Below are 24,559 nucleotides of genomic sequence, written 5' to 3'. Positions count from 1 at the left end.
ATTTCAATAAATGAAAACATTTTAGTTAACACTGCTGCACAGAGGCAAGGATCAGTGATTTCTTTCTTTTTGAATTGGCTTGTTGAAACGCTTCACTGATTCATGTGTATGTGCAGAAATCACTGCCTCTTTTTATAGAGAATTATTTAGTTATATTCAGGTATTTTTTTAAATACCTTTCAAGTTTAAAGGACTACATTTGAGAGAGAATGCCATTCAGGAGAGCACATTAGATTAGTGCCTCAGTTTGCTCGGCTGTAAGCTATGTGCGCAATATAATTTGACATTAAAAACAATGATTTGCCATGATGAACCGCTACATATTTTAAAAGTAGATTATTACTGGAAAAGCTGCACTATTTTGAAAACACCTGAGCTACAGTCACACTACTGGAAAACGTTAGCAGTGTTTTTTATAGTTCATAATTTCCCAAGATACAATGACCTGGAAATTGGTCAGAGTGGCATGTTGTTCATTAGCTCAATAATTCATAATAATGCTTGAAAATGTCCACGCCACCATGTCTACTTGCTAACATCTGGCTTACGACATTCCTGATCACATTTGTATAAGGATGCAATATTATGCTAAAATTACTAGCAGATATTTAATGGATTTGTGTTTTTGTCCTTTATTTATGATCTTGATGCATGCATGGATTAAACATGGTTTAAGCATTGCATACATTGAATTTGCACCGCTCAGTTAGATAGCATGTTAGTAGATGATCTATGCTGCTGTGTTACAGTATGGAAAGTAGGTCTAAGCAGCTTCAGGGAGGCCTGATGGCTATTGTAGGCAAAGCCTCTTCCCTGTAATGTGAAGCAGTGGGCACTAATCCACAGCATCATGTCATAGCTCTGTGTGTGTGTGTGTGTGTGTGTGTGTGTGTGTGTGTGTGTGTGTGTGTGTGTGTGTGTGTGTGTGTGTGTGTGTGTGTGTGTGTGTGTGTGTGTGTGTATACGTGTGTGTGTGTATACGTGTGTGTGTGTGTATACGTGTGTGTGTGTGTGTGTGTGTGTGTGTGTGTGTGTGTGTGTGTGTGGATGCAGTCCAAGACATTTTTGTGAAAGCAGTCCAAACCACAGGCAAGTGTGTGGGACTGAATTATAGCAAGAAAGACAGAATGCTTCAATTTCTCTTTTGGTTCACACCAATCCATTAAGTTTGTTCAACCTATATGCCGATCTATTCTGAATTAAAAGCTACTGAAAGCTATTTGTTCGTCATGACAAGCCATTCATCTAGAATATGAAAAGTAACTGCTGAAATCCTATTTTATTTATATAGCACCTTTCCAAACAAACCGATGCCGTTGAAAGTGCTTTACAGACAAGACCAAGCAATAGACCCAGATATATATTACAACAATACCATTAAAAAAGTTAGAAGGTATAAAATAGAAAATCAGTAGTAATAAAATAAAAATGGTATGAATGATTATTAATGTACTGCAAATAAGCAATTATTAAAATCATAAAAATTGAGGGTTCAGAGTTATAGGACAATACAAGAAAGCCAGACTAAAATGCTGTATTTTTTCATTTAGATAAATAATCCTTTTTTTTTTTATTGATTCATTTCTGTATCAAATGAAATATAAATTTATTTATACTTAACATTTCTTCTATCTTGGATGCATTTTTAAAGGCCCACTGAAGTGCCTTGAAATGCACAGCATTATTCAATGTGTTGACGTAATTTCCACTGAAACAGGAAGACAGGGCGGGACATATCGAACAGCTCCTCCCCTTTTTTAAATAGCCAATAGCGGTTAGTTTAGATTACAGCCTGGTCAGAGCTTTTGAGCTCGGTAAAGCCGCAGTTTCCTCCTAATCTCTTACTGTTTCTCCGATACATCTGATACTTTTTCTGGTATGCACAGACTCGCGCATATGATCTGCTCTGTGCTTTCGTGTCTCTGGACCCGAGCAGACTGTGTGTGCGCTCTGCTGCGGTTCGTGTGAAACTAACGTATATTTACACCGTCCGAACCATTCCCTATCCCCTATATAGTGCACTATGTGCCATCCACCATGTAGAAAATAGTAAATGTATGAACAATTTTAGCTACAGCTTCAGCGTCTATTTGAGGGGCGGGGCGCTGTAGTTTCGCTGTAGTTGATTGGACAGAAAATCTCATTTGAAGCTGAAGTGCAGAGTGATGTCATCAAAATCAGATATCCATATTGGCGAAAGTTTTGAATGCTTATATCTTCTAAATGTGAATTTTGTCATTGGTTTGGAGCACATAGATGGAGCTTACAGATAACAGTAAGACTAACATGTTCATATTAAAAGCCAAAAAGCTTCATTTTTGATTTCATGGGGACTTTAATGTGTTTGCCGCAATGCATTATGAAGTTGCGTTGTCTGCAAAGGATACATGTGATGCTGCTACCTTTTGCAATACAATGCCTTAAAATACTGCCTCCGTAGGCAGCTCAATAATGTTTGGAAAAGAGCACGAGTGTGTAAAAATTGTCGGCATTCAGCATATGATTTCTCAAAGTGTGAGTGGATGCGCACATGGAAATGTGTGATAAACTTTAAAAGAGAACAATTTACCTTCAGAAGCCGAGGCTCATGGCGAGCACACCTCAAGTAGCCACTCAAGCTGTGTCTTGCGTGTGTATTTTTGGTGACTTGCTTTCTCTGCTCTCTCAATTACCTCAGATAACCCCAGCCAGGTGTCCAGAGTGGTGGTTGCCGTAGAAACGCTGGATTTAAATGACAATGCTCCAGAGCTAGAGAGACAGTACAACACAGCCATGTGTGACTCCGCCTCCACTGGACAGGTGAGAGAACAAGCCACATGTTATAATGGGTGCGAGGAAGGTCGTACTTGTTTGAAGTGCTCTAATGAGAGTCCTTTTGTTAAGCTCTGTAATTAGGTAATTGTCACAGATGTATTATGGGTAATTAATTACCTTTTCTCAAGACTTCAGGCCTTTAGACTCACTGACTCACACTCTTTGTGTTCATATAGATTTGGTGGTGCATGAAATTTTTTTTAATTTTTTTTGGTACGCTCTCATTTTTTTTGCACATCTGTGAGTGTGTCCATTTATACAGCCTGCACGCTGATTGATTAGTTCTGCCGTTACCCTGCAGCTGAATCACTGCTGTTCCCATTTAGTGGAGGCTTCAAGCTTTCTCATCTCCTCTCTATGGATATGCATTATAATCTGCTCATCTTTTGGTCTGTTGGCTTTCATCCATTTTGCCTCTCCTTCATTTTGTGCCTGTCTTTCCATGATATTGTCCCTTTTTTCCCTTTTCGCCTGACTCATGTTTTTTCTTCAATTCTTAATTGGATGTTGTGCATCTGTTAAGTTGTCATAGCTTGTGTCCTTTCTCCTGTCTTCGCAGCTTGCGGTAATTGTGAAAGCTTATTGTGATTTCACCAAGTAGGACAAGTAGTTCCTTGATCAATGCTATTACCAACTTTGTTGGTCCTAGAACAACACTGAATGTGCTTACATGCAAGTTTGATATCCTGGTGTAAAATTTTTAAGTGTGATTTAGGTACTTTTGTATGGAAGCTTGTTTCCGCCACTGAATAATAAATAAATAATAATAATTGCGACTTTTTATCTCACAATTCTGACTTTTTTTCTCACAATTGCAATATATCAAGTCAGAATTGTGACTTTTTTCTCAGAATTGCGAGATATGAAGTCAGAATTGTGAGAAATAAAGTCGCAATTCTGAGATATAAAGTCGCAATTGTGAGATATAAAGTTGCAATTCTGATAAATAAAGTCGCAATTGCGAGATATAAAGTCGCAATTCTGAGAAATAAAGTCACAATTGGGAGATATAAAGTCAGAATTGCACAATATAAAGTCACAATTGCGTGTTATAAAGTCAGAATTGTGAGATATAAACTATTCTGTGGTAAAAAAAAAAAGTCCGTCTTTTTTTTCCTTAGAATTGGACTTTATATCTCACAATTGTGAGTTTATATCTCACAATTCTGAGAAAAGATGTCAGAATTGCGAGATCTAAACTCGCAATAGCGTGTTATAAAGTCAGAATTGCGTGATATAAAGTCGCAATTGCGAGAAAAAAAGTCAGAATTCTGACTTTATAACACGCAATTCTGACTTTATATCTCGCAATTCTGACTTTATAACAAGCAATTGCGACTTTATTTCACGCAATTCTTACTTTATATCTCGCAATTCTGACTTTATAACACGCAATTGCGACTTTATTTCACGCAATTCTGACTTTATATCTCGCAATTCTGACTTTATAACACGCAATTGCGACTTTATTTCACGCAATTCTGACTTTATATCTCGCAATTCTGAGAAATAAAGTCAGAATTGCGAGATGTAAGCTCGCAATTGTGAGATAAAAAGTCGCAATTATCTTTTAAAATGTTTTATTCTGTGGCGGAAACAGGCTTCCATACTTTTGTGCTCTCGCAATGTAATAAAACTAAGAACACATAGCTGGTATTTTAATGTTTTCTGTGATGCTTCATCAGACGTTCTTTTTTTTTAAGTTTTACTCGTAAAACTTTTGTCTTTATTATTATTAGTAATAATAATTTTCCTTTAGGGACAATAAAATCTATTTAATCAATTTCCTGAATGTATTTATAATCTAAACAAACAATCAGTCTTTGCTTGTCCATGTTTGATGACCACTACATTACCTTCACTATACAGTCGGAAGATTTTTGAAATGTTTTTGAAAGAAGCCTCTCCAATGCTGCATTTATTTATTAGTACAATACAGTAAAACATAGTTAACTTGTGAAATATTATTACAATTTAAAATAACTGTTTTCTATTTTAATATATTGTGAAATGTAATTTATTCCTGTAATGGCAAAGCTGAACTCTGACTGAGATCCCTTTGTCAATTTATCTTGTTAGGGAACTGTGTAATTTACTTTGGATAAAAGCCTTTACTAAATGTCTTCTTGCTTATTCAACTGGAAGCTTGCATAACGTCCTACCTCAAGTCACATTATGAGGAGGAAAGTTTGGTGACAGGCTCAGAAAACGTGACGTGTTTGACCACAGATCACAGAGAAATGCTCAATTTTCACAGCTCAGCACAACCGCCTAACCCACAGCTCTGATCTGCATCACACGGCTCATTTTTGTTTGAACTTTTTCCCTAATGTGTGTGAGAAGCACTGCAAAAAGAGGCCCATCGAGTGAATATTTCTAGTTTAAGTGGATCTCTGGAGTCAGTGCCTCATTTTTAGAGCACATGCTAAAGTGTGTCTATGTTTGGGTGTTCCCCAAGGCTCGCCACTCGGTCAGAGTTAATTATTGTTTGACTGCATAGTGTGGGCTAATCAGTCTCAAGTCACCCATTTGCAAAGGTGCTGGCGAGGTTAATGCTGATATCTGAGATTAAAATGTGCATCAGGTTGTTGTTTTTTATTTTTATAATCTCTCCTCTCTCTTCATTAATCTTTCGCTCTCTTCTCCTTTCTCTCCTTTCTCCCTTTTGGCTCTGCCCCTTATTATTGTTTCTCTCTCTCCATCTTTCTCCTATCTCATTTTCTCAGGTGGTGCAGGTGTTGCGGGCGATTGATAGAGACGAGGGAGGAAATGACAGCACCGTCCATTTCAACATCCCTCCGGACTCCAGCGCTGCCCTAAACTTCAGCGTCAGGGAGAGTGGAGGTCTGCAGTTTCTTCCACAATTTGTTTCTCCCATCCAGCCGTGTGCATCGGCGTCTCTCTTGATCCGTTAGTCTGTGTCTGCAACCACATTGTGTGGCTGCTTTGTGCCCTGCTCCTTTGTTTTCCCCATTGTTTGCTTTTGCTTCTCTGCCACATCTATCTTCTCCCGGCACACACAGACGAAATGTGCTCTGGCATTTATGCTGCATTTGGACTCACTGGTCTGTACAAATGTTATACGAGCAGCAATGGAATTAAAATGCACTCGATTGAGTTCAATTAAATTAAAGTTCCATTGAGCTCAATTTGATCTAAAAGTCCCCCCTTTTCCTATGTATCTCCATTTCTCTGCTATTATTCTCATTTTCTAGGCCCCACTGCTAGCTTGGTGTTGGCGTCACCTTTGCAGACACTGTCTCGCTCTACATCTTCCTCCCTCACACTCTACGTTCCGCTGGTCCTGAGGGACGGGGTCTCCGGTTTGACCAGCACTGGGACAGTCACGGTGTCCGTATGTCCCTGTCTGAAAGGAGGAGCCCGGGCCGGAGAGAAAGAGAAGCAAAGTGAGGCAGAGTGGGACAGGGAGACAGTTTGTTTGCCCCAGCACTCCTCCTTGCCCTCCCCTGGACTCAGCACTGCCGCCCTGCTGGCCATTTTAGCCTGTGTGGCCACTCTTTTGGGTAAGTTTAGTGTCAGCTTCCATATAGTAGGGATCATGTACAGTCAGATGGTCATTATCACAAAATAAACAAGGTCATCAGGACCAAGACGCAGAGCAGATTTTAGTTGAAAGTATTTTATAATTTTATCTGTATCAGTATTGTTATTGTTAACTAAAACTAAAATAAAATATAAATATTAGATGGGAAAAACCTGCTTTGGCAACTAACTAAAAATAAAAAAGTTTTTAGTTGAAGTACTAAAATTGCCAAAACGAAAATTGGAATAAAAATAAATTAAAGCTGAATAGAAATATTTATAAAATAAAAAACAATAAAAATTACAAAAGCATGTAACAAAATTACTTAAACCTAAATTAAATGAAAATTAAACAAATTTTAAAAATAAAAGCTACTTAAATATATACCGGTGTGTGTGTGTGTATATATGCTCTGATAAGCTCTGATAAACAGCATTGTCATGGAAGACTGTGAATATTAGGAAATATCAGACCACTGGATGCAGTGACTGACCAATCAGAATCAAGTATTTCCCAGAGCTGTGTAATAAAAGTTATTATGGGGCATCAGCCTGTGTAAGTGTTAGTCTTTCTGTAGCACCCTGCAATTTTATTGCAAAAATCTGTCACCCAACACATACACACATGTCCTCCATTTTTATAAATGGAATCATAAAACACTCACTCTTTTTCTCTTCATCTCTCACTGTTTTCTTTCCCTCTGTCTTTCCACTCTCTCTCTAGCTGTCAGTGCTTTGTCTCTGTCTCTGCGCAGGCAGAAAAGGGACTCGCTTTCGCCTTTAGAGGAGGATGATGTAAGAGAGAACATCATCACGTATGATGATGAAGGAGGTGGAGAGGCCGACACGGCTGCATTCGACATCACAGCGCTGCAGAGCGCCCCACATAACGCACGCAGGGGGTACCGTACCCTGGACAGCAGGAACATGTGAGTGCGGCGACATCTGTTACATCAACTCACTCCTCCTGCACATTCATAAAACACTTCCTGAATGCACTCCTGAAAATTCTGGCATCATTCACTCACTCTTATGTCATTTCAAGTCTGTATGTTTTGTTTTTCTTCCCATGGGACATTAAAGGAGATGTTTAGCGGAATGTCCTGGCTGTTCTGTTCCATACTATAACGTTTGAAAGTGTATTAAAGGGATAGTTCACCCAAAAATGAAAATTCTGTAATTTAATAAAAAATTTACTTTTTTGAATTTTGTTTTTCTGCTGAATGCAAAAGAAGATATTTAGAAGAATATGGGTAATAAGTTGTTGGGACCTCATTGACTTGCATAGTATGGGGAAATTTTTTTTATGGAAGTCAACTGTTTTGTTACCGACATTCTTCAAAATATTTTCTTTTGTGTTCAGCAGAAGGAAGAAATTCGTACAGGTTTGGAACAACTTGAGGATGAGCAAATGATGATTGAATCTTCATTTTTGGATGAACTATTTTTATTTTGGTGAACAATTAAAAATTGCAGTTGCATTTTCCTTCAAATCATGCATTGCTACTATTAATTCTGCCTCCAGATCACCTCCAAAATCCATCTTATTTGTAGCCACTATTTTAATTCATCATGGCGCTTTTTATTTAAATGCTTCTTTAGGTTATAAGAATTTCATTGTCTATGATGAATGAGGTTTCAGTTGATCATTGTTTATTTTAATTTTGAAATGTTACTATGAATTGCTAATTTTAACATTTCATTTTCACAATAGTTATATTTTAAAGAACTACAGAATCAGTTTTAAGCTGAAGTCAAAGGTAAGATGCTAAATGAAAGAGTGTTTTTGTAGTGTTTGTGTAATGATAAATGTGGGGGGATTGTTTTGTCATTTTGATTCTGTGATTTTTATATTGTGTGATTTTCATATTTATGTACTGTACATTCATTGTTTTTTGTGTGAACGCATGATAAAACTCATTGAAACAACGGCACGCAGCAAACAAAAGCAGAAGAAGACTGCTTCCCTCAAACACCTATGGCTTTATCGCAATTATCACCTCTCTTGAGGTTGCACACAAACTCGACAAAAACAAAATTAGCAGATGTGCGAGTGTGTAAGCATAAATGAGATTTGAAAGCTACATGGTGGGAGATTTTAGGTGAATAACAACCTTTATAATTCGGTCTGTTCCTTATATAAAGCTATCGTGTGGCTTCAGACGACTTGGAATATCCTGCTCATGTCGTATGGACTACTTTTATGGTGCTGCCAGTTCTTTTTTTATTTTCTTTAAAATGATCTTAGTATTCATTTTATTATTTATTTGGCAGGCTGCATAAAACTTCCATTCATAAAATATTCTGTGTTCCCTCAGACGTTATTCACAACACTGTCAGGAGAAGGCTCGTGCGTATAGCAGCTGGGCTCAGGCTGGAGCGATTGACCCGGGGCAGTACAACAGTCAAGGAGCCCCTCTATATGGGCGGATTTGCTACAGCAGCCACACTCTCCCAGTCCTGCGTCGCTCACAGGGCCCCTATGAGCCCGGCTTATCCGAGCTGGCTTACCGCTTTCCTGGGAATCAACCAGACCACTCTCTAGTCATTCAAAACCAGGCGGCTATGGTTGGCCCTCTGGAGCCCGGGGCCATTTATGTGCCAGCATCAGAGGCCGGTCACGGCTCTAAAGAAGGGACAGCATCTCAGGATGGAGCTACCACATCTGAGGGTGGAACGCCAAGGAAAAATGACTCAAAGGATGATGCCAGCAGTGATGCCCAGCAGAGTCAGAGTCAAAGCCAGGATCTGGACTGGGTAAAGCAACATACTTAATTATTTAAGTAAGAAGTCCAGAGTCACCATGTTCAAATGAATCACAAAGCTGCTTTAATAACCAATATTTGGGGTAAAACCCTAATGTAGTACATTGAATTTATTCACTTCATTCTCCAGAGGTCTTTAAATAATGCATTATTGTTTAATAATGTATGGACTTTTAAACAAACAGTAATACTGACAAGACAATATGAAAACCACTCAATGCTTAAGGCTGGATAAGTTAAACAGCTTTAGCAAACACAACGCCTAAGAAAAAACAAACTGTATGGCTAATTTTAATTCATAGACACACTTCTCAGTCACACTCCGGCAGCATCGAATCAGTATTAATGTAATATGTCTAATAAACATTCACTGAACCGGAGACTTGGAAACAACTGTGAAATTAATATTAATATTTATTTCATAATGTGTGTTGCTCTGAGACAGTTGTTAGCCACAGATTCAGTTACAACTGAAAGGCGTGAATTCAAAAATATTGAAAGCAGCGTGCATTATTTTTTATACCATTGCGCATCTTAAGAGCCCAACCACTGAATTTTAATATCTGATTTTACGCATATACACATTTATCCAATGAAACGCAAAATGTAGAAATATTTTCCCACTGAAAAAGTCTTACTTTAGTTTTATCAAAGTGAGGACACGTCCCATGTGTTGTTTTGCACATCCCTAGTTAGCTAGAAGATAAGTTTTTGCTTGTTCTTTGTTGTAGGTGCCAAACAGGTTGATGATGAAAGATGTGTTTTCACAAGTTGTCTCTCACTGTCTCTCTTTCTCCCCATCCTCATCTCACAGTGCAGTGTTAGCTCTTTTTAGAGCTCAATTAACCTGTATCAGCTATTGTCAACCATTTCTCTTTCTCCATCTGTCTAACTTTGTCACTTCCTTCCTCTACTCGCTAATAACTTACTGTCTCACTTCACTGTTATCACTGTTTCTTTTTTTCACCTGCTCATTGTGTCTGAATTATCTCTCTACTTTCTCTTCCCTCTCTCCTCACACGTCCCTCTGTTGAATAACAGAAGAATAAACTCATTCTTACCTCCCGCTCTAACCCTCCTGCTCCTCCCCGTCCCATACAGGTTCAGCCAGACACAGCCCCGCGCGAACGAGAGCTGGTGTTGACACGTTCCGGTTCGGTTGCGGGGCCGGGCACCACCGGAGGGTGGATGTGCGACTCCTCCACACTCCCCCGTGCTGGACGGCACTCCTCGAGGGGCAGTCTTTCCCTAAGTAGGAGCGGCGCAGGGCCTGCCGAGTCCAACCACCCTGGGGTGGTTGACGCTGCTAACGGAAGCGCAGAAATGCAATCGGTCAGTGGCAATTATGCCACCATCCTGCAGGGGGAGCAGCAGAGGGACTACTCGGGGACTCTGGGACGGGGCGGGCTGGAGATGGGCAGCGGATTTGTGGTGGGCAGGCCCGAGAGAGAGGCCAGCATTCCACTGAGCACCGGGATGTATCCGGAGGGTGGCGGGTTCATAGGTGACTGGCACGAACGGATGGGCATGACCGGGTACCCGCTGGGCAGGAGGGATATGACACCCCAGCTGCTTCCGTACCCTGGCCAAGGCCGGGGAGCATTTGGGGGCATCCTGGGTTACGGCGGAGCGTGGCCCTCAGCACCTGAGGCGTCAGGAAGAGGGGCACCCATCGGAGGTGCTCACTCTCTCGCCCTGAGAGTCGGCGAGTTCCTGCGTCTGCGTCTGGCACAGGTGACCTTTGACCCCTCGCAGCCTCCCTACGACTCGGTGCAGGTGTACGGGCTGGAGGGCACAGGCTCGCGCGCCGGGTCCCTCAGTTCCCTGGACAGCGAAGGCAGCAAAGACGCCGAGAAGGAGGTGTGGGGAGCAGGTCTGGAAGATTGGGGCCCACAATTCCAGAAATTAGCCCAGCTTTTTAGGGAAAAGGAGAAGGAGAATGAAGAAGATAAGGAAAGAGATGTAGAGGCCCACAAAAAGCACAAGGACAGGGAATGGCAAGAAAATGAGGAGCAGTCTGGAGACGAGGAGCAGGCGAATGTCTGAGAGAAAGAGAGCGAGAAGGAGAGGGGTTGGGTGGGACAGTGATTAAAAGGCAACAAGAGCTGGAATAATGAAAAGTGAAGGGTAAGGAGGGAGAGACTAAGAGAAAAGGTAATAAGGGAAGACAAGGAAAAATTAACTGAAAGAGCAGAGGCAGTGGAGAGAGTGATTGATGCAATTTGAAGCAATAAGTGCTGAAAAGCTGATGTGTGAGCACAGTCAAAGCCGTGTTTCTTTAGCCAGCATTTAACATTCCTGAAAGTGTGTTTGGCAGTGAGCGAAAAGCAAAGTTCACTGTATACCAGATCACATTTAATTACAACAGAGAAAGTCAGAGATTTGAACTCGGATTTTTGTGTCAGTGAGCAAGACAATGGCACCACGGGGGAATGAGAAACGCAAGGCCGGAACGACAGATGAAAAGTTACTGCAACACACGAGGGAGTAGATAAATAAACGTTTGTACAGAAATTGTTAATACATTCACAAAAGCAAGAGAACTGAATTATTCAAAAGAAAGCACTGAATATTACAGTAAAGTCCTGAATAAGTGTCTGCATAAAGATTCTCTGTGTTTACACATACACACAAAAACAAACACACATCAATTTTAAACCCTGCATGGGAAATCTGCTTTGTGGATGTCTCATTGTCAGGGTTCAAAATTGCTTACATTTTTGCCAAGAACAGATTGTATACAAAGTTGCTCAAGGAAAAAAAAAAAAAAAAAGACGCAGTTGAAATGTAGTGATGTTAAAATTGTGCAAAACAAAAAAACTGCACAAACCATTACTTGTCCAAAAAAAAAAATCCCACATTTAAAAAGTGAAGGTGAATTATGAGAGATGACAGGATGCACTTTTATACATGATGTTCAAATAGATTACAAATGGTGTTGTTGTTTTTTTATTGGAGAAAAAAAAACATGAAAAAAATGTTCTGTGTAAATGCATTTAAATGTAAATATCACTGAATGCCATTGTGAAAAGTAACAACAGTACTGTAGTCTTCAACAACAAAAAATAATAGAATAATAAAATGAAACCTGGAGAATATTTTATATATATATATATATAATGCCACATCGAAATCCACTGGATATAACTGGAAGACACTGAATTGACTGAAGCAGATTAAACCCAACCATTTACAATACGATGTCGGATTCGGATGTGTCGCTCTTCCCAAACGGAACTTTTTTTTTTAATTGAATCAATGCGAAAGGTTCAAATAAATGTATCTGACGTCCTTTTTCTGGGTTGAGCACACACTCTGCAATGATATCCCGATTAATCACTGTTTTTGGCCACGAGGACTCACTGTGACTGGACTGAACCAGAACCACTGTATCACTGCACAACCATGCGCACCAATACCAGGGGGCTTTATGCAGTAGCCTACAAACCCACACCTTGTTAAACAACCCAAATATCATGCTCTGTCATGTAAATGTTATTTTATGATAAGTATACAGAATGACTGAATAGAGCTGATTTGATCTGGACTACCCTGTGTCAGTGTCTACACTGGATGCAAGCGGTGCGACATTACAAGCAAAAAGTAATGTCTTTTATAATCACTGATACTGTCTACACTGGATGTGGCGGGAGTTTACAGATGGGCACCAACTGTAAACTGACGGCCCGTTAAATTTCTGACGTACTCCACGCGCTTCTGCTGCTTCCGATCGCAGTGCAAATGGATTCGTAACTTTTGCTTCGTCCAGTGTAGACAGCCTCAAACTGTTGTGACCTGGTGTAAGTTTAAAGAATTGAATGCGTCCCGTTTCATTCCATATTTTTCAGGTAGATTAGGTCACCTGTAAACTGGGTGTGGAGTTACTGCAATCATCCTGGTTTCTGCCTTCCTATTGGACTGCATTGTTGTGGCCCCAAGTGGTACTGAGATCTCACGATGGCTTGTATTAATAATGTATTTATTCTGTTGTATTTTTTCCTTTTCTTTTTTGTAAATTTGAATAAAGACAGTATGTTTTGAGGTGATGTGTGCGCGACCTGATGTGTATATGCTCTTTTTTCTTTTTCTTTTTTTTTTTTTAGGAACTCTTGACTTTTGAGTCTTGCCTGTGTTCTACAGTAGTCTTTGTTTGCCTCTGCTGAGTAAATGAAGTGCTGGCTTTGGAGATGTCCATAGAGGCCCTTCAAACAGGGACAGAGTTGGCAGGGAGTAAACACAATGTCTAGTCCACTTACTCCCATGCTACGTGACAGACTTAAACTCTGAGGTCAATAATGGGAACTGAGAGTTCAGGTTGCACTTTAAGACAGACAAAAGTTAACCGCAAGGTTCTCCTTGAAAATTACTCCATTTGAAGTCTGGGTTACGTAAAAAGTGCGAGATTTATTAGTATGCCTGACATGCCTTATAAAATAGAAACCATTGAAAATAAAGGTTGTTTCAAACCACCGCACCCTGCTTATCCTACACTTCAATCCTGCAATATGTGTGTGTGATCGTGTTTGAACTAGCGTATGTGCTGGCAAAAAACAAGCCACGGCCACCTTTTTGATTCGAGGCTAGTTAATTATTCATTAGCTCCAGCGCATATCCTGTTAGATTAAATTTGGTTTAATTACATTTGCAAAGCTTGATGTAGGAAATGGCAGACTAGAATGAGAGAGACAAAGAGAGAGTGTGATTGCTTCAAAATTCACTTAGAGCACAAGAGGGATTCAAAATGATTTGAGGAAAGTGAGATTATAAATGCAAGCTCTGTCCTTGAGTTACATAATGAATTGATGCGCAGGATATTATGCAATGTACTGTATATCTATATAGGCAGGGTGTGAGAACCTATCACACATGCACATACAGAAAAAGTATTAAGAGTTTTTAGATGAAACTACTAAACATTTTCACAGATATCTTATGCAAACAAATATTCTAGGCATGCTCATGAAGCAGAGTGATACCACAGATGGGTTATTTCTAAAAGTAGTGACAGAGGATTTAGTTTTTCATAGTCAGGAAAGCATTTATCACAGAACACATGGAGCACAGAAGTACACGAATAAGAACAAAAATAACTTGCTATTAATACATTAATTCACTGCAAAACGTCATCATTAAAGATTAATTTGGTGTCCTGCACAAATCAGAATGAACCTTTAGATCATTAGTGTGAAGCTCAACCAAGACATCTGGAATAGAGTGAACCTAAAGTGTTTCTCAGTTTTGCATTTTCTATGCTTCCTCAGGAACAGCAAGGTGAAAATGCCCACCAACCTTTATAATTAAGCCACTAAATATCTGGCCCACTGAGGCAGTGGGTGAAAGGGACTGGCTGGCGATACATGCCATATTTATCTCTGCATTACTGCCAACTGCCTTGTATTATAGGCCTATATTTACAAGGGTAGTAAAACATTTTGGTGACTGATGAACAGTGAACAGTCCTAAAAGAGGAAATTGCTTAATGAACACCTAATTATGTCTTGATATAAATGCAGACAAGATTTTATGTTAGGTTTAGGGGATAGAAGATTTCCATAGGTCTGAAAAAAATAATAATAATTGGTCAAAATTGGTCCAATAAATCTGACAAAACCTCCTTTTGGGGGCATTCAACAATGTTTATAAAGAACATTTTATAAAGTCTTTTGCCAAAATGTCATTTTATGTTAGTCTATAGCAATTAAGCAATATTTACGACCAAGAATGGTGTTCTTCTGAATATCATTCAGTGTTGTATATTACGGGTGAGCCACTGAATCATTTAATCAACCGATCTGGGGTGCGTTTCCCAAAAGCATCGTTGGCCAACTATGGTCGCAAGTTCCGTCGTTACCAATAGAGTTCAATGGACATTGCGATGAACTTGCGACCATAGTTGGCCAACGATGCTTTCGGGAAACGCACCCCTGTTCATATCAGTGATTCATGGAACGAATGAATTACACAGCCACTTGTTTCTTTACACTGCTGAATTCGGACTCGCGTACTAGCATACTATTTCTGCCACAGACAGATATGCTAAAATGTGTTTCTGAATGAGTGAATTATTTAGTCAACCGGTTCGTTCAGTCAAAACGGATATAAGTGGCAGTATATACAATACGAGCGAGTCATTGAATCTTTTTAGTAAACCGATTGATTCGTAAACGCTGATGCATTCAGGAACGAAACAAGTAATCACTTAACAACCGGTAAAAAAGCCCATTCTATACAGTATGAATGTGTGTAGTATTAATGTAATCTGTACAACATTCGCAATGTCATTATCATGTGACCTACCAGCGTTAGTTGTGTCGCTTCACTGCCATTCACAAATTCTCTCCCGTGGCCTGGGATGCCACACCTCAGAATCTCGTTTGAAGAAGTAGGTCATCCAGGTACTTTGCCTTCTCTTTTACAAGTCTGTATTTTTGAGTAAGCCATTGAATCATTTACTCAACCGATTCATTCAACAACAATAGCAGTTTGAAATATCGCCCCCCTCATTAAGTAGGCTACTCCCTATCACTCCACTATAGGGGAGAGCGGGCCACAACCTAACGCTTTTTGACTTTCTTAGTTTGTGTAAATCTACTTGGGGTTCAGAGTATTTATTTTTTCCATGTCTAGTATGTGGTTTTATTTTATTAATACAGTTTATATTTTTTTTCTTGATATACCCCAAAATAATGGAAGTGAAATGTGACAACATGCCCCATATTTGGGGTACATTTGTAACATGTGAGGGCCACATTGTAACATGACCATATGACAGTTTAAAATGCTATCTGATCTAATAAAAAATACAAGACAAACTAAAATATTTTCTGAATAAAATACAATTATTAGCTTTTTTTCCATAATGGCATTTTTTAATAATTAAAACTAAAAATTTTTTTTGAGTTTGACAACAAACATACCGGAAAACACAGCTATAGCCTACAACATAGTTCAAAACATAATAATAATGAATCATTTCTGAACATTGACTCTAAGTCTCTATTCACCTTTTTCTCATGTTCTCTCAATAGAATATATAAAAGTATAGAATATAATAGCATAGTTCTAATAGGGGCTCATTGTAACGCAGTGTTACAACATGCACCGTCTGCACAACTGGGATTTAAACCATGGCTTTGGAACTAGTTTTGTTAGGCCTACTCAATTTTCCCCTCACTTTGAGTTATAAAAGCAACATCACATACGCAAGGACAGTAGCCTACTCAGTAGCTATGAGTCATATTTTGCATGGTTGTGATTACCGTGCGACCTCGTGCATCTGTCCGAACAACATTGCTTGTGGAGATATTGCTTAATTTAAATATAAAACAATACTATGGTATTTCCCCCATTTAGTCAGCTAAGAAAATGCGTGTTTATTCCCTAATTCTCTTAATAGCTTTCCTGGCTTCCCTGTGTGTGTGTGTGCTGTAGGCCTACATAGTCTTAAAGATGAACTGGCAGATTGTTTTGTGTGCTATGTGTTCAGGTTTGAAGTGGTAAATTAAATCTTCGTTAACGATCTTAATTAGTGTTCGATCACCCAAACAGTAAGCTGACAAAAAAAAATCCATCTAAGAGCAGTAGCCTAAGGGTCTCTTGGTTATAGTAACAGAAGACATGATGCACGTGATGTTCATACATTGACCGCATTTAAGTTGAAGAATAATAATAATAGTCCTCCACCCAAACCTTTGGCAACATTAATGTCAAGACTAATCGTAATTATCTAGACTAGAGGAAAAGCCAAGAAAAATTCCTTGATGATTTTGCGAACAAGATGGTGCTGCCATCTAATGGATACAATAGGAACAAACAGTCCAAGATGTTTTGATGCTTCTGCTGCTGCTGTGCATTTCATACAGGTTTGGAACGACATGAGGATCAGGACATTTTTGGGTGAGCTATTTCTTTAATAGTAGAATACTTATTATATTATTGACTATATTGAGTGACAATCTAAAGCAGTTTTAGACTTTGTTTATTTGGATAAATGTATAATAGTTAAACTATTAGACCATATGGATTTAAATCAGATTAAATGTGAATAACCAATGAGCCAAGCCTTGAATACCAAAAACCAGCCAGGAAGTCCAATTCGGCAGCTCCTCAGTTGTACAAAATTTTGCCCCCTTGGTAGTTTGTGTCCTACACAGGCTGCATACTCTGCGTATAGGGGGCGGCGGTATTGTGTTACAGAGTATTCATAGACAATAATATTTTATTTTGACCATTTAAATATATCAGCATACATAATTGTATTGCTGAAGTATCACCTTTTGAGTCTGGTGGTGTCTTTCATGTAACTATTTTAAGGAAGAGGACTTGGGAATTCATAATGGGTAATGTAGAGGATCATTATAGTTCCTTGTCAGACAGTCAGAAAAAAAAAATCAAATGAAAAAAGTCAGATGCTGTGTTTATGTCATTTACTTAACTGGCAGGCAATAGAAATAGAAAATTCTGAATAGAAATTCTTGTAATACCAGACAGAGAGGTTTTTTATTATTATTATTAAAAAAAAAATGTTTTAAATAAAAAGGATTTCTGTAAGGCAACCAACACAAAAGACTATTTTGCTGAAAAGATAAATATGGGTGGAAAAGCTCAGTTGGTCTTCAAACAATCCCCAGTTCCTTGCTGTCTTGGATGCAGTTAGTGTTGTAGACCCCAATATCACAGTGATGTGGTCAACTGACGGCTTTCCAGGAATTACACGGAGCTCAGTCTTTGCGAGGTTGAGCTGTAGATGACACTCCTTCATCCAGGCAGAGATGTCTGAAAGGCTGTCAGAGATATGTTTTATAACAGCTTTTTTTCTTTCTTTCTTTTTTGGAGACACAAAATTAGTACTTAGTAAAAAAAATTGCATATATTTACGGTACATTTCTCACTATATGCTATTAACAGTACAAGCAACTTGCACATGCTCACTTGGGTGTATACTTCTTGGGAAAAATAGTTTATTAATTAGGATTATAATCATAATAATATTAAGAGACCTCCACACAAACATTGGGCAACTATTATGGTAAGACATAAGAATTATTCAGAAGATTAACTCCAAAAGAAAAATCTTTGTTAATTTGCTTACAAGATGCTGCCATCTTATGGACACAATAAGAACAAACAGTCTAAGATGCTGCTGCCGCTCTCTTGTGGTCATGGTTTGAAACTGCATCAGGGTGAGTAAATGTTGACAGAATTTGTTTTTCATTTTGAGCTATTTAATTATTTAATAGTAGGAGACGTGGTGCTATTAAAAGACAAAGCAGGTTCAGAAGTAAAAGCAGCTTCGGAACGTCAGTTTCGTGTCAGCCATCCCTACAGTGTTTACTTTAACCTTCCTAGCTTTAGTAATAAAAATTAATTTCTAGGGTCAATGACAATGGTTAGAGACACTGGTTATGAGTCCGACTGGTAGGTCGCAGGTTTCGATTCTCAATAATGGCAATCACTGAGGTGCCCTTGAGCAAGGCACCTAACCCCCAGTCGCTCCCTGGGCGCTACAGCAAAATGGCTGCCCAATGCTCCGTGTGTGTGTGTGCTCACTACTCAGTACTCACTTCTCCTAATGTGTGTGCACTCACTTAGAATGGGTTACTTGCAGAGGACAAATTCTGGTCTCTGGTTACCTGGCCTTCGCATGTTACTTTCACATATTCAGGGTTATCTAAATCTAGTCTTGTTCCCCATGCCGATAAGTACAGGATGTCCCACATAAAGCCTAATATTCCATTGGCATGAAAAAGCTTCCACATTTTTTATATAGCATTTAATTGTTTACCAGAAGCATTTGATTTTTTTGAGACTCCCCAAATGTCACAGAATATTCTGTATATATGGTGAAATAAGCTGGAGTCATAAATGCATAGAATTCTTCTATACAATGTGTACTTTCAGTTTCAGCTGGGTGTTGTCAAGAAGACTTCAAAAACATAATTCATACCCTAGATAAGGATCATTACAGAAATAGTTCAAGTTTTAGTCGTTAGTTTGGAATAATCTGTAGAACCTTGATTCGGCGTGGATCATTAATACAGTCCTCTTCTAATCCACTGGATACCATTCCACAGTTTGGCGGGACCCACGCAGTGTCATAACCATGTTGATGCCAGGTTTTCTGCAAGGGATGACCCTGATAATCAATTTTCTTCACTTTACCCACTCGAACAAGTACTTTAAGAATGGCCAGCTGTTCTCCAGCATTCAAAGGGTAACGAGAAGCTTTCTCTTGACTTCGGCTTAAGTAAACTCCATAACCGAGCATGCCATCAGAAGAGGGTCTGAATCCTTCACTTTGGATCTTCTGTGCGTTTGCCATCGTAGTGCCGTGGTACATGATGTATTTTCTCCGTCCAGGATACCACTTTATTCCAGTGCCATAACCATTGTCCCCCATCAGTAACCAAAGCACTCTGAAACGTTTTCATTTATTTGATAATTAGTGAATAACCAAAGACATTATCATTATATACATTATATAGACATCAAAAATATGCAGTTTGAAAATATCAAAGTTATGATGAAAGGACCTTGTGAACACTACACAAATTATGCTTTAAAACTTTCTTTCTACATCAAACTTAGTTTTCTCTATCATTTAAAAGCTTTAAAAGCTTCATTTAATTTAGCTGAATAATTTTTTATTTTATTTTTTTACTTACATGCTCAGGAGTCTTTTGGTGCAAAACAGTTTCTAGAAAAGACTAAAACTTTATAGAACTTTGGTTTCACTTTTATTTTACTGGGTGGAGCCAAAGGGGAGAAATGGGATCAATGGTTAAGTGTGTGGTCGCCTACACTTACTTAGACCATATTTCTTATCAATGCAATTCAGTTTCTTGCCTGAACGCTCTGTGTGTATGTAATCACTAAACAAACAATGCTACACTAACTCCAGAGGTTTTTTAGATTCAGTCTTTTAACAAAAGAAGTCAAAACAGCAGTTTCTCAACATGAACATGACAGAAGAGATTGTCTCTTCGTTTTTTTTATTCTTGCTGACAAGGCAGGATGCAGAATTGAAATGACACACATCCAAAAAACTTCCAAAGTTGACAACATATGCATAAATTTTTTTATTGTTAAAATATATTCAAAATGTTGTTAAGTCATGACTGGAGTTATTTTGGCACAGGTTATAAAGTCCATGCCATAAAGCAAGTGATGGTGACCTCTGGTGTTGATCAGATGAAACTGATGCTAGATGGTATCAATGACTAACAACTATTTAGAAAGTCAAGAATGAACACTTGAAGGGTTAGTTCACCCAGAAATTATGTCAATACAAACCCGTAAGGTATTCTTTCATCTTTGGATATCTTTTTATCTTTTTAGTGAAATCTGAGAGCTTTCTATCGCTCCATTGACAGCCTATACACAACTACCACTTTCAAGCCCCAGAAAGGTAGTAAAGGCATCATTAAAGTATGTGACTCCAGATGTTTAACCTCAATTTTATGAAGTTTGTTTGTGCAATTTATCACTTTATTCACAAAATATTAATGTCCACGACAAATTATGAATATTGTTTAAAATAAATGTATTTTGTATAATAAACCCATTATTGTTAAAACTGCCAATAATTGCTTATGCGTTATGTAAATAACAAAAACTATGCAGGTGTACATCTACAAATTGTGTAAAAATAAAACAAAAGGTAAGTAAAAATGTTCTGTTTAATATAAAACCAAAAATAAACACAAAATCGTTAATCAGAATGTGTGTTTTTGAGTGAATTCGTTTATTATTGAAGTGTTCATTATTTTTCACTGAATCTACCAGAATCGGGGGTTTGGAATGACTTCCAGCACTGTGATTTGGCTTGGATCATGCACACAGTTCTCCTCTAGGCCGCTGTTCACCATGCCACAGTTAGGAGGAACCCACGCTGTGTCATATCCATGTTCATACCAGGTCCTCTGTAAAGGATGACCCTGGTAGTCGATCTTCTTCACCTTGCCCACTCTCACGCTGAGTCTGAGAACAGCAAGCATCTCCATATTTGAATGCAGAGGGTAACGGGAGGCTTTTTCAAAGCTTCTGGTGACATAGACTCCAGGACCCAGCATGCCATCAGAGGAAGGAGAGAAGCCCTCGCTCATGATCCTCATCGCATTCCACATTGTAGTTCCGTGATACATTATGTAGGATTGTTTGTCACTATGCCAATTTGGTTGAATGTCAACAAAGAAACACCCAGGGCACACACAACAAGTATAAAAAGAGCTCACAAACACAGATGTCCGAAACATCTTGCTGCTGTATTCCCACGACGGTACAGACGTCTGGTGAACAGACCTTCAGAGAAATGTTGCAATACATTAGTTATTTTTGTGGTTTGCTTAAAGCAGGGTTGTCCAAACTCTTCAATGCTCTCAAAATAAAAATTCCATCATCATTCAATTACATCCATGTCATTTCAAACATGTATTTCTTTATTTGCTTTTCTTTTTACTGTAGAACCCAAATGAATATATTTAGATTTTTGACTGTTTTTGTGCATGCAATGAAAGTGCAATAGAAGTGGGGTCTAAAACATGCTATTATACTAACAAAAAACATGAGACATTTTTGCAAATAAATTTCCAAAGTATTATTTCACAGAAGACGGGAAGTCATTTTTTAAGTGGCACAAGGAAAAGTAAATGATGACAATTTTCATCAACTATCCCTTTAAACAGCACAGTACATACTTTTAACATGTTGGTCTATCCTTTTTTTCCTTTAGGTTGCAATTATCCTGTTTTGTGTACATATAAAATAGAATAAGTTTATATCAAATACAATAGAATAGTAGTTTATAGAAGAAGCTTAGAGAGAGAGAGAGAGTGATAGATGCCCCTTTTTCACATTTGAGCCCCTGTCCCTGAGAAACTCTTTAGCACATCCCACATTGTATTGATTTTAATAACTTGTATTTGAAGTGTGCACCAATACAAGTATCGGATTGGGACTCGATATCAGCAGATACTCCATATTCAATGACACAAATAGGATCGAGGGCACAAAAAACTTGATCGGGACATCACTAAAATACTGTATATATTTATAATATTAGAGTACATGCTCTTAAAATTATATATATGCTGTTGGTATTATATATATATACTATTATATATTTCTTATTTTCTCTTATTTTTCTTATAAGGTATAGTGAACCAATTCTCTTTGATATTCTACAAGAACACAATTTACAGTTACAATAACAATGCAGATTTAAGCAGAACAAAACAACCAACCTACCTCCACGGCGGTGCAGCAGAAGTTGAACAATTTTACAGATAGTTTCACTTTTATTCCACAACGTCACAGTATGACCAGAACTATAAATTGAGAAGTTCTGAAGTACAAATCTTGGAAACAGAAATAAAAACTAGAATATAGGTGGGAATTACATTTTATTTAGCTGACTTGTTTGTTTATTTGATGTACAGTATTTCACTGTTGTTGGCCTATGTGTGTGGTGAGAAACTAAGACTTTCCTTATAGGCTTATCTTATCACCTCAGCTATTTTAAACACAAGGAAGTGATTCGTCAGGTTACTTTACAGTAAATATGTGAGGGAACAGGTGTCAGTCATTACGTAATCCATTATTGCTCTAAGCCACCATATGATATGCTGATAAATAACTTTTCTAACTTAATTATTTTGCCATTCTTTAAGATGATTCAGATATAGTAGAGTGGCCCGGAAAGTATTTAGGAGAACCAGACTTAAAATGCATGAATGTTAGATAACAAAATCAAAAAGCAAGTGTCATCTGCAAAATAAATTATGCTTTACTGAACTTTACTGTTATAAGACATTGTTGCAATGATTTTTAACCAGATGTCAAATTGATTTTTGTTCTAGGTGTCTACAGGGGTTTCACATTCCCAGTAGGATTGATGTAGGATGACAAAACTGAAAAACTAGCTTTCGCTGTGATGAATGAAAACACGTTGGATTGATAAATCCAAGAACCTCTGATTATACAACACTGCTTCAGCAAATCATCAACAAATTCAATGCAAGTCAAAAGAAAAAAGAACCATTAATGAACCTTGCACTGACTTACAACAGACCATATGAGCAAATCCGTTTATGGAATTGAGCAGAAACAGAGATGTGAGAAATGATAAGCCACTGAAAAAAATGATTCGTTGAATTTAATAAAAAATGTTATGGTAAGTGGTTGCACACAATTGATTTAAGCTACATTTAAACAAATGCATTAAGCTGAACTAAAATTGAATAAGTTCAACTTAATGCATTTGTTTAAATGTAGCTAAAATCAATTGTGTGCAACCACTTACCATAAAAAAATTTGATTAAATTCAACGAATCATTTTTTTCAGTGCATAGCAAATTAAACTAAAGATAAAAGAACAGTGATAAAAGATAAAGGATGGAAATAAAGGCAGCAGACATATGACAGAAGAACAGTGTATAATAAATACATATGAGAGAAATAATTTGATTAGTAATAATTACTAACACTAATTTACAGTTTGAAGTTTTTACTCAAATACTAATAATTGATGTAAAAAAATGCCATTATTATTTTTTGTTTAATTTGTGTTTGTTCATTTGAAGTTAGCTCTTACAATTCCAGTTCTTTTTTTCTCTTTGAACAAAACACTTAACAAAACAGCATTTGTGACTCATTTGTGACATTCACTCTGTCAGAACTTGCACAGCAATATCTGGCTACATGTTGTAAAGCCTCTGGTACAGTGGTAAAACCACTATAGGCTATGATGAAAGAATTTGTTACAATTCAGAGAGACATGTGCCTGGAGTCAAAGTCAGAGTAAATAAGATCCAGCAAAAAAATCCAATTCCATGATCCAAGAAAAAACGCTGACAGGACAAACAATGACAACGAAGACTGCTTAGGATTGCAGTGACACACAGGCAAGGCTTTGCAAAGATAGTGAAGAATAGACATATTCAGCAGCGTTGTTAACCACCATACAAATCATGCAAATGCGTGAGGCCCCACTGGCCCCCTGCTGGCCATAAATCCCCCACACCCCGGAACACACAGGTGCTGATCTGGCGAAATACACTAATTCATTATCATTTAAAAACAAAATATCTCCTCATTTTGCTTATTGTTTTTCTGCATTTCATGGCATATTTCCATTTAATTCACAGATGTGGTGTGTAGGACAACATTGCCTGCTGTAAACAATAAAATTACAAGATATTAGATAAATTCTCATCTCATTACTCAGCGATTTCAAGCAGCAGTTATTTCTTGCTGACGCATTCAAGTGTCATATTTGATTTTACAACCTTATTCTTAAATATGCTGCTCTTAGTCATGGGATTCTGCATGCCAGAAGATAAATGAATGGAGTAAAATATGTGTAGCTGCATGTTCATACTGGGGATATACATTTTTATTTGAATGAACCAAAATTGCTACAAGTGTACGCCAAAAAGATG

General features: G+C 38.0%; 1 protein-coding gene across 1 annotated transcript in view; it reads left to right on the top strand.

Moving 5' to 3' along the window:
* cdh24b (cadherin 24, type 2b) overlaps window positions 1–11,168 on the top strand; it is a gene marked incomplete at its 3' end in the record, with an annotated part of 140,746 nt that extends 129,578 nt beyond the window's left edge. The window contains exons 9-14 of the mRNA XM_081373761.1: window positions 2,678–2,799; window positions 5,541–5,658; window positions 6,030–6,338; window positions 7,082–7,286; window positions 8,676–9,114; window positions 10,164–11,168. Of these exons, the coding sequence (XP_081229887.1) occupies window positions 2,678–2,799; window positions 5,541–5,658; window positions 6,030–6,338; window positions 7,082–7,286; window positions 8,676–9,114; window positions 10,164–11,168 (2,198 nt within the window). The remainder of the gene's footprint in view (window positions 1–2,677; window positions 2,800–5,540; window positions 5,659–6,029; window positions 6,339–7,081; window positions 7,287–8,675; window positions 9,115–10,163) is intronic.
* Between the last annotated feature and the right edge of the window lie 13,391 nt (window positions 11,169–24,559).

Source organism: Scardinius erythrophthalmus (assembly GCF_964197995.2).
Source record: "Scardinius erythrophthalmus genome assembly, chromosome: 9".
NCBI lineage: Eukaryota > Metazoa > Chordata > Actinopteri > Cypriniformes > Leuciscidae > Scardinius > Scardinius erythrophthalmus.
The sequence above is the reverse complement of the archived record's forward strand: the minus strand, read 5'-3'. Positions and strand labels throughout refer to the sequence as shown.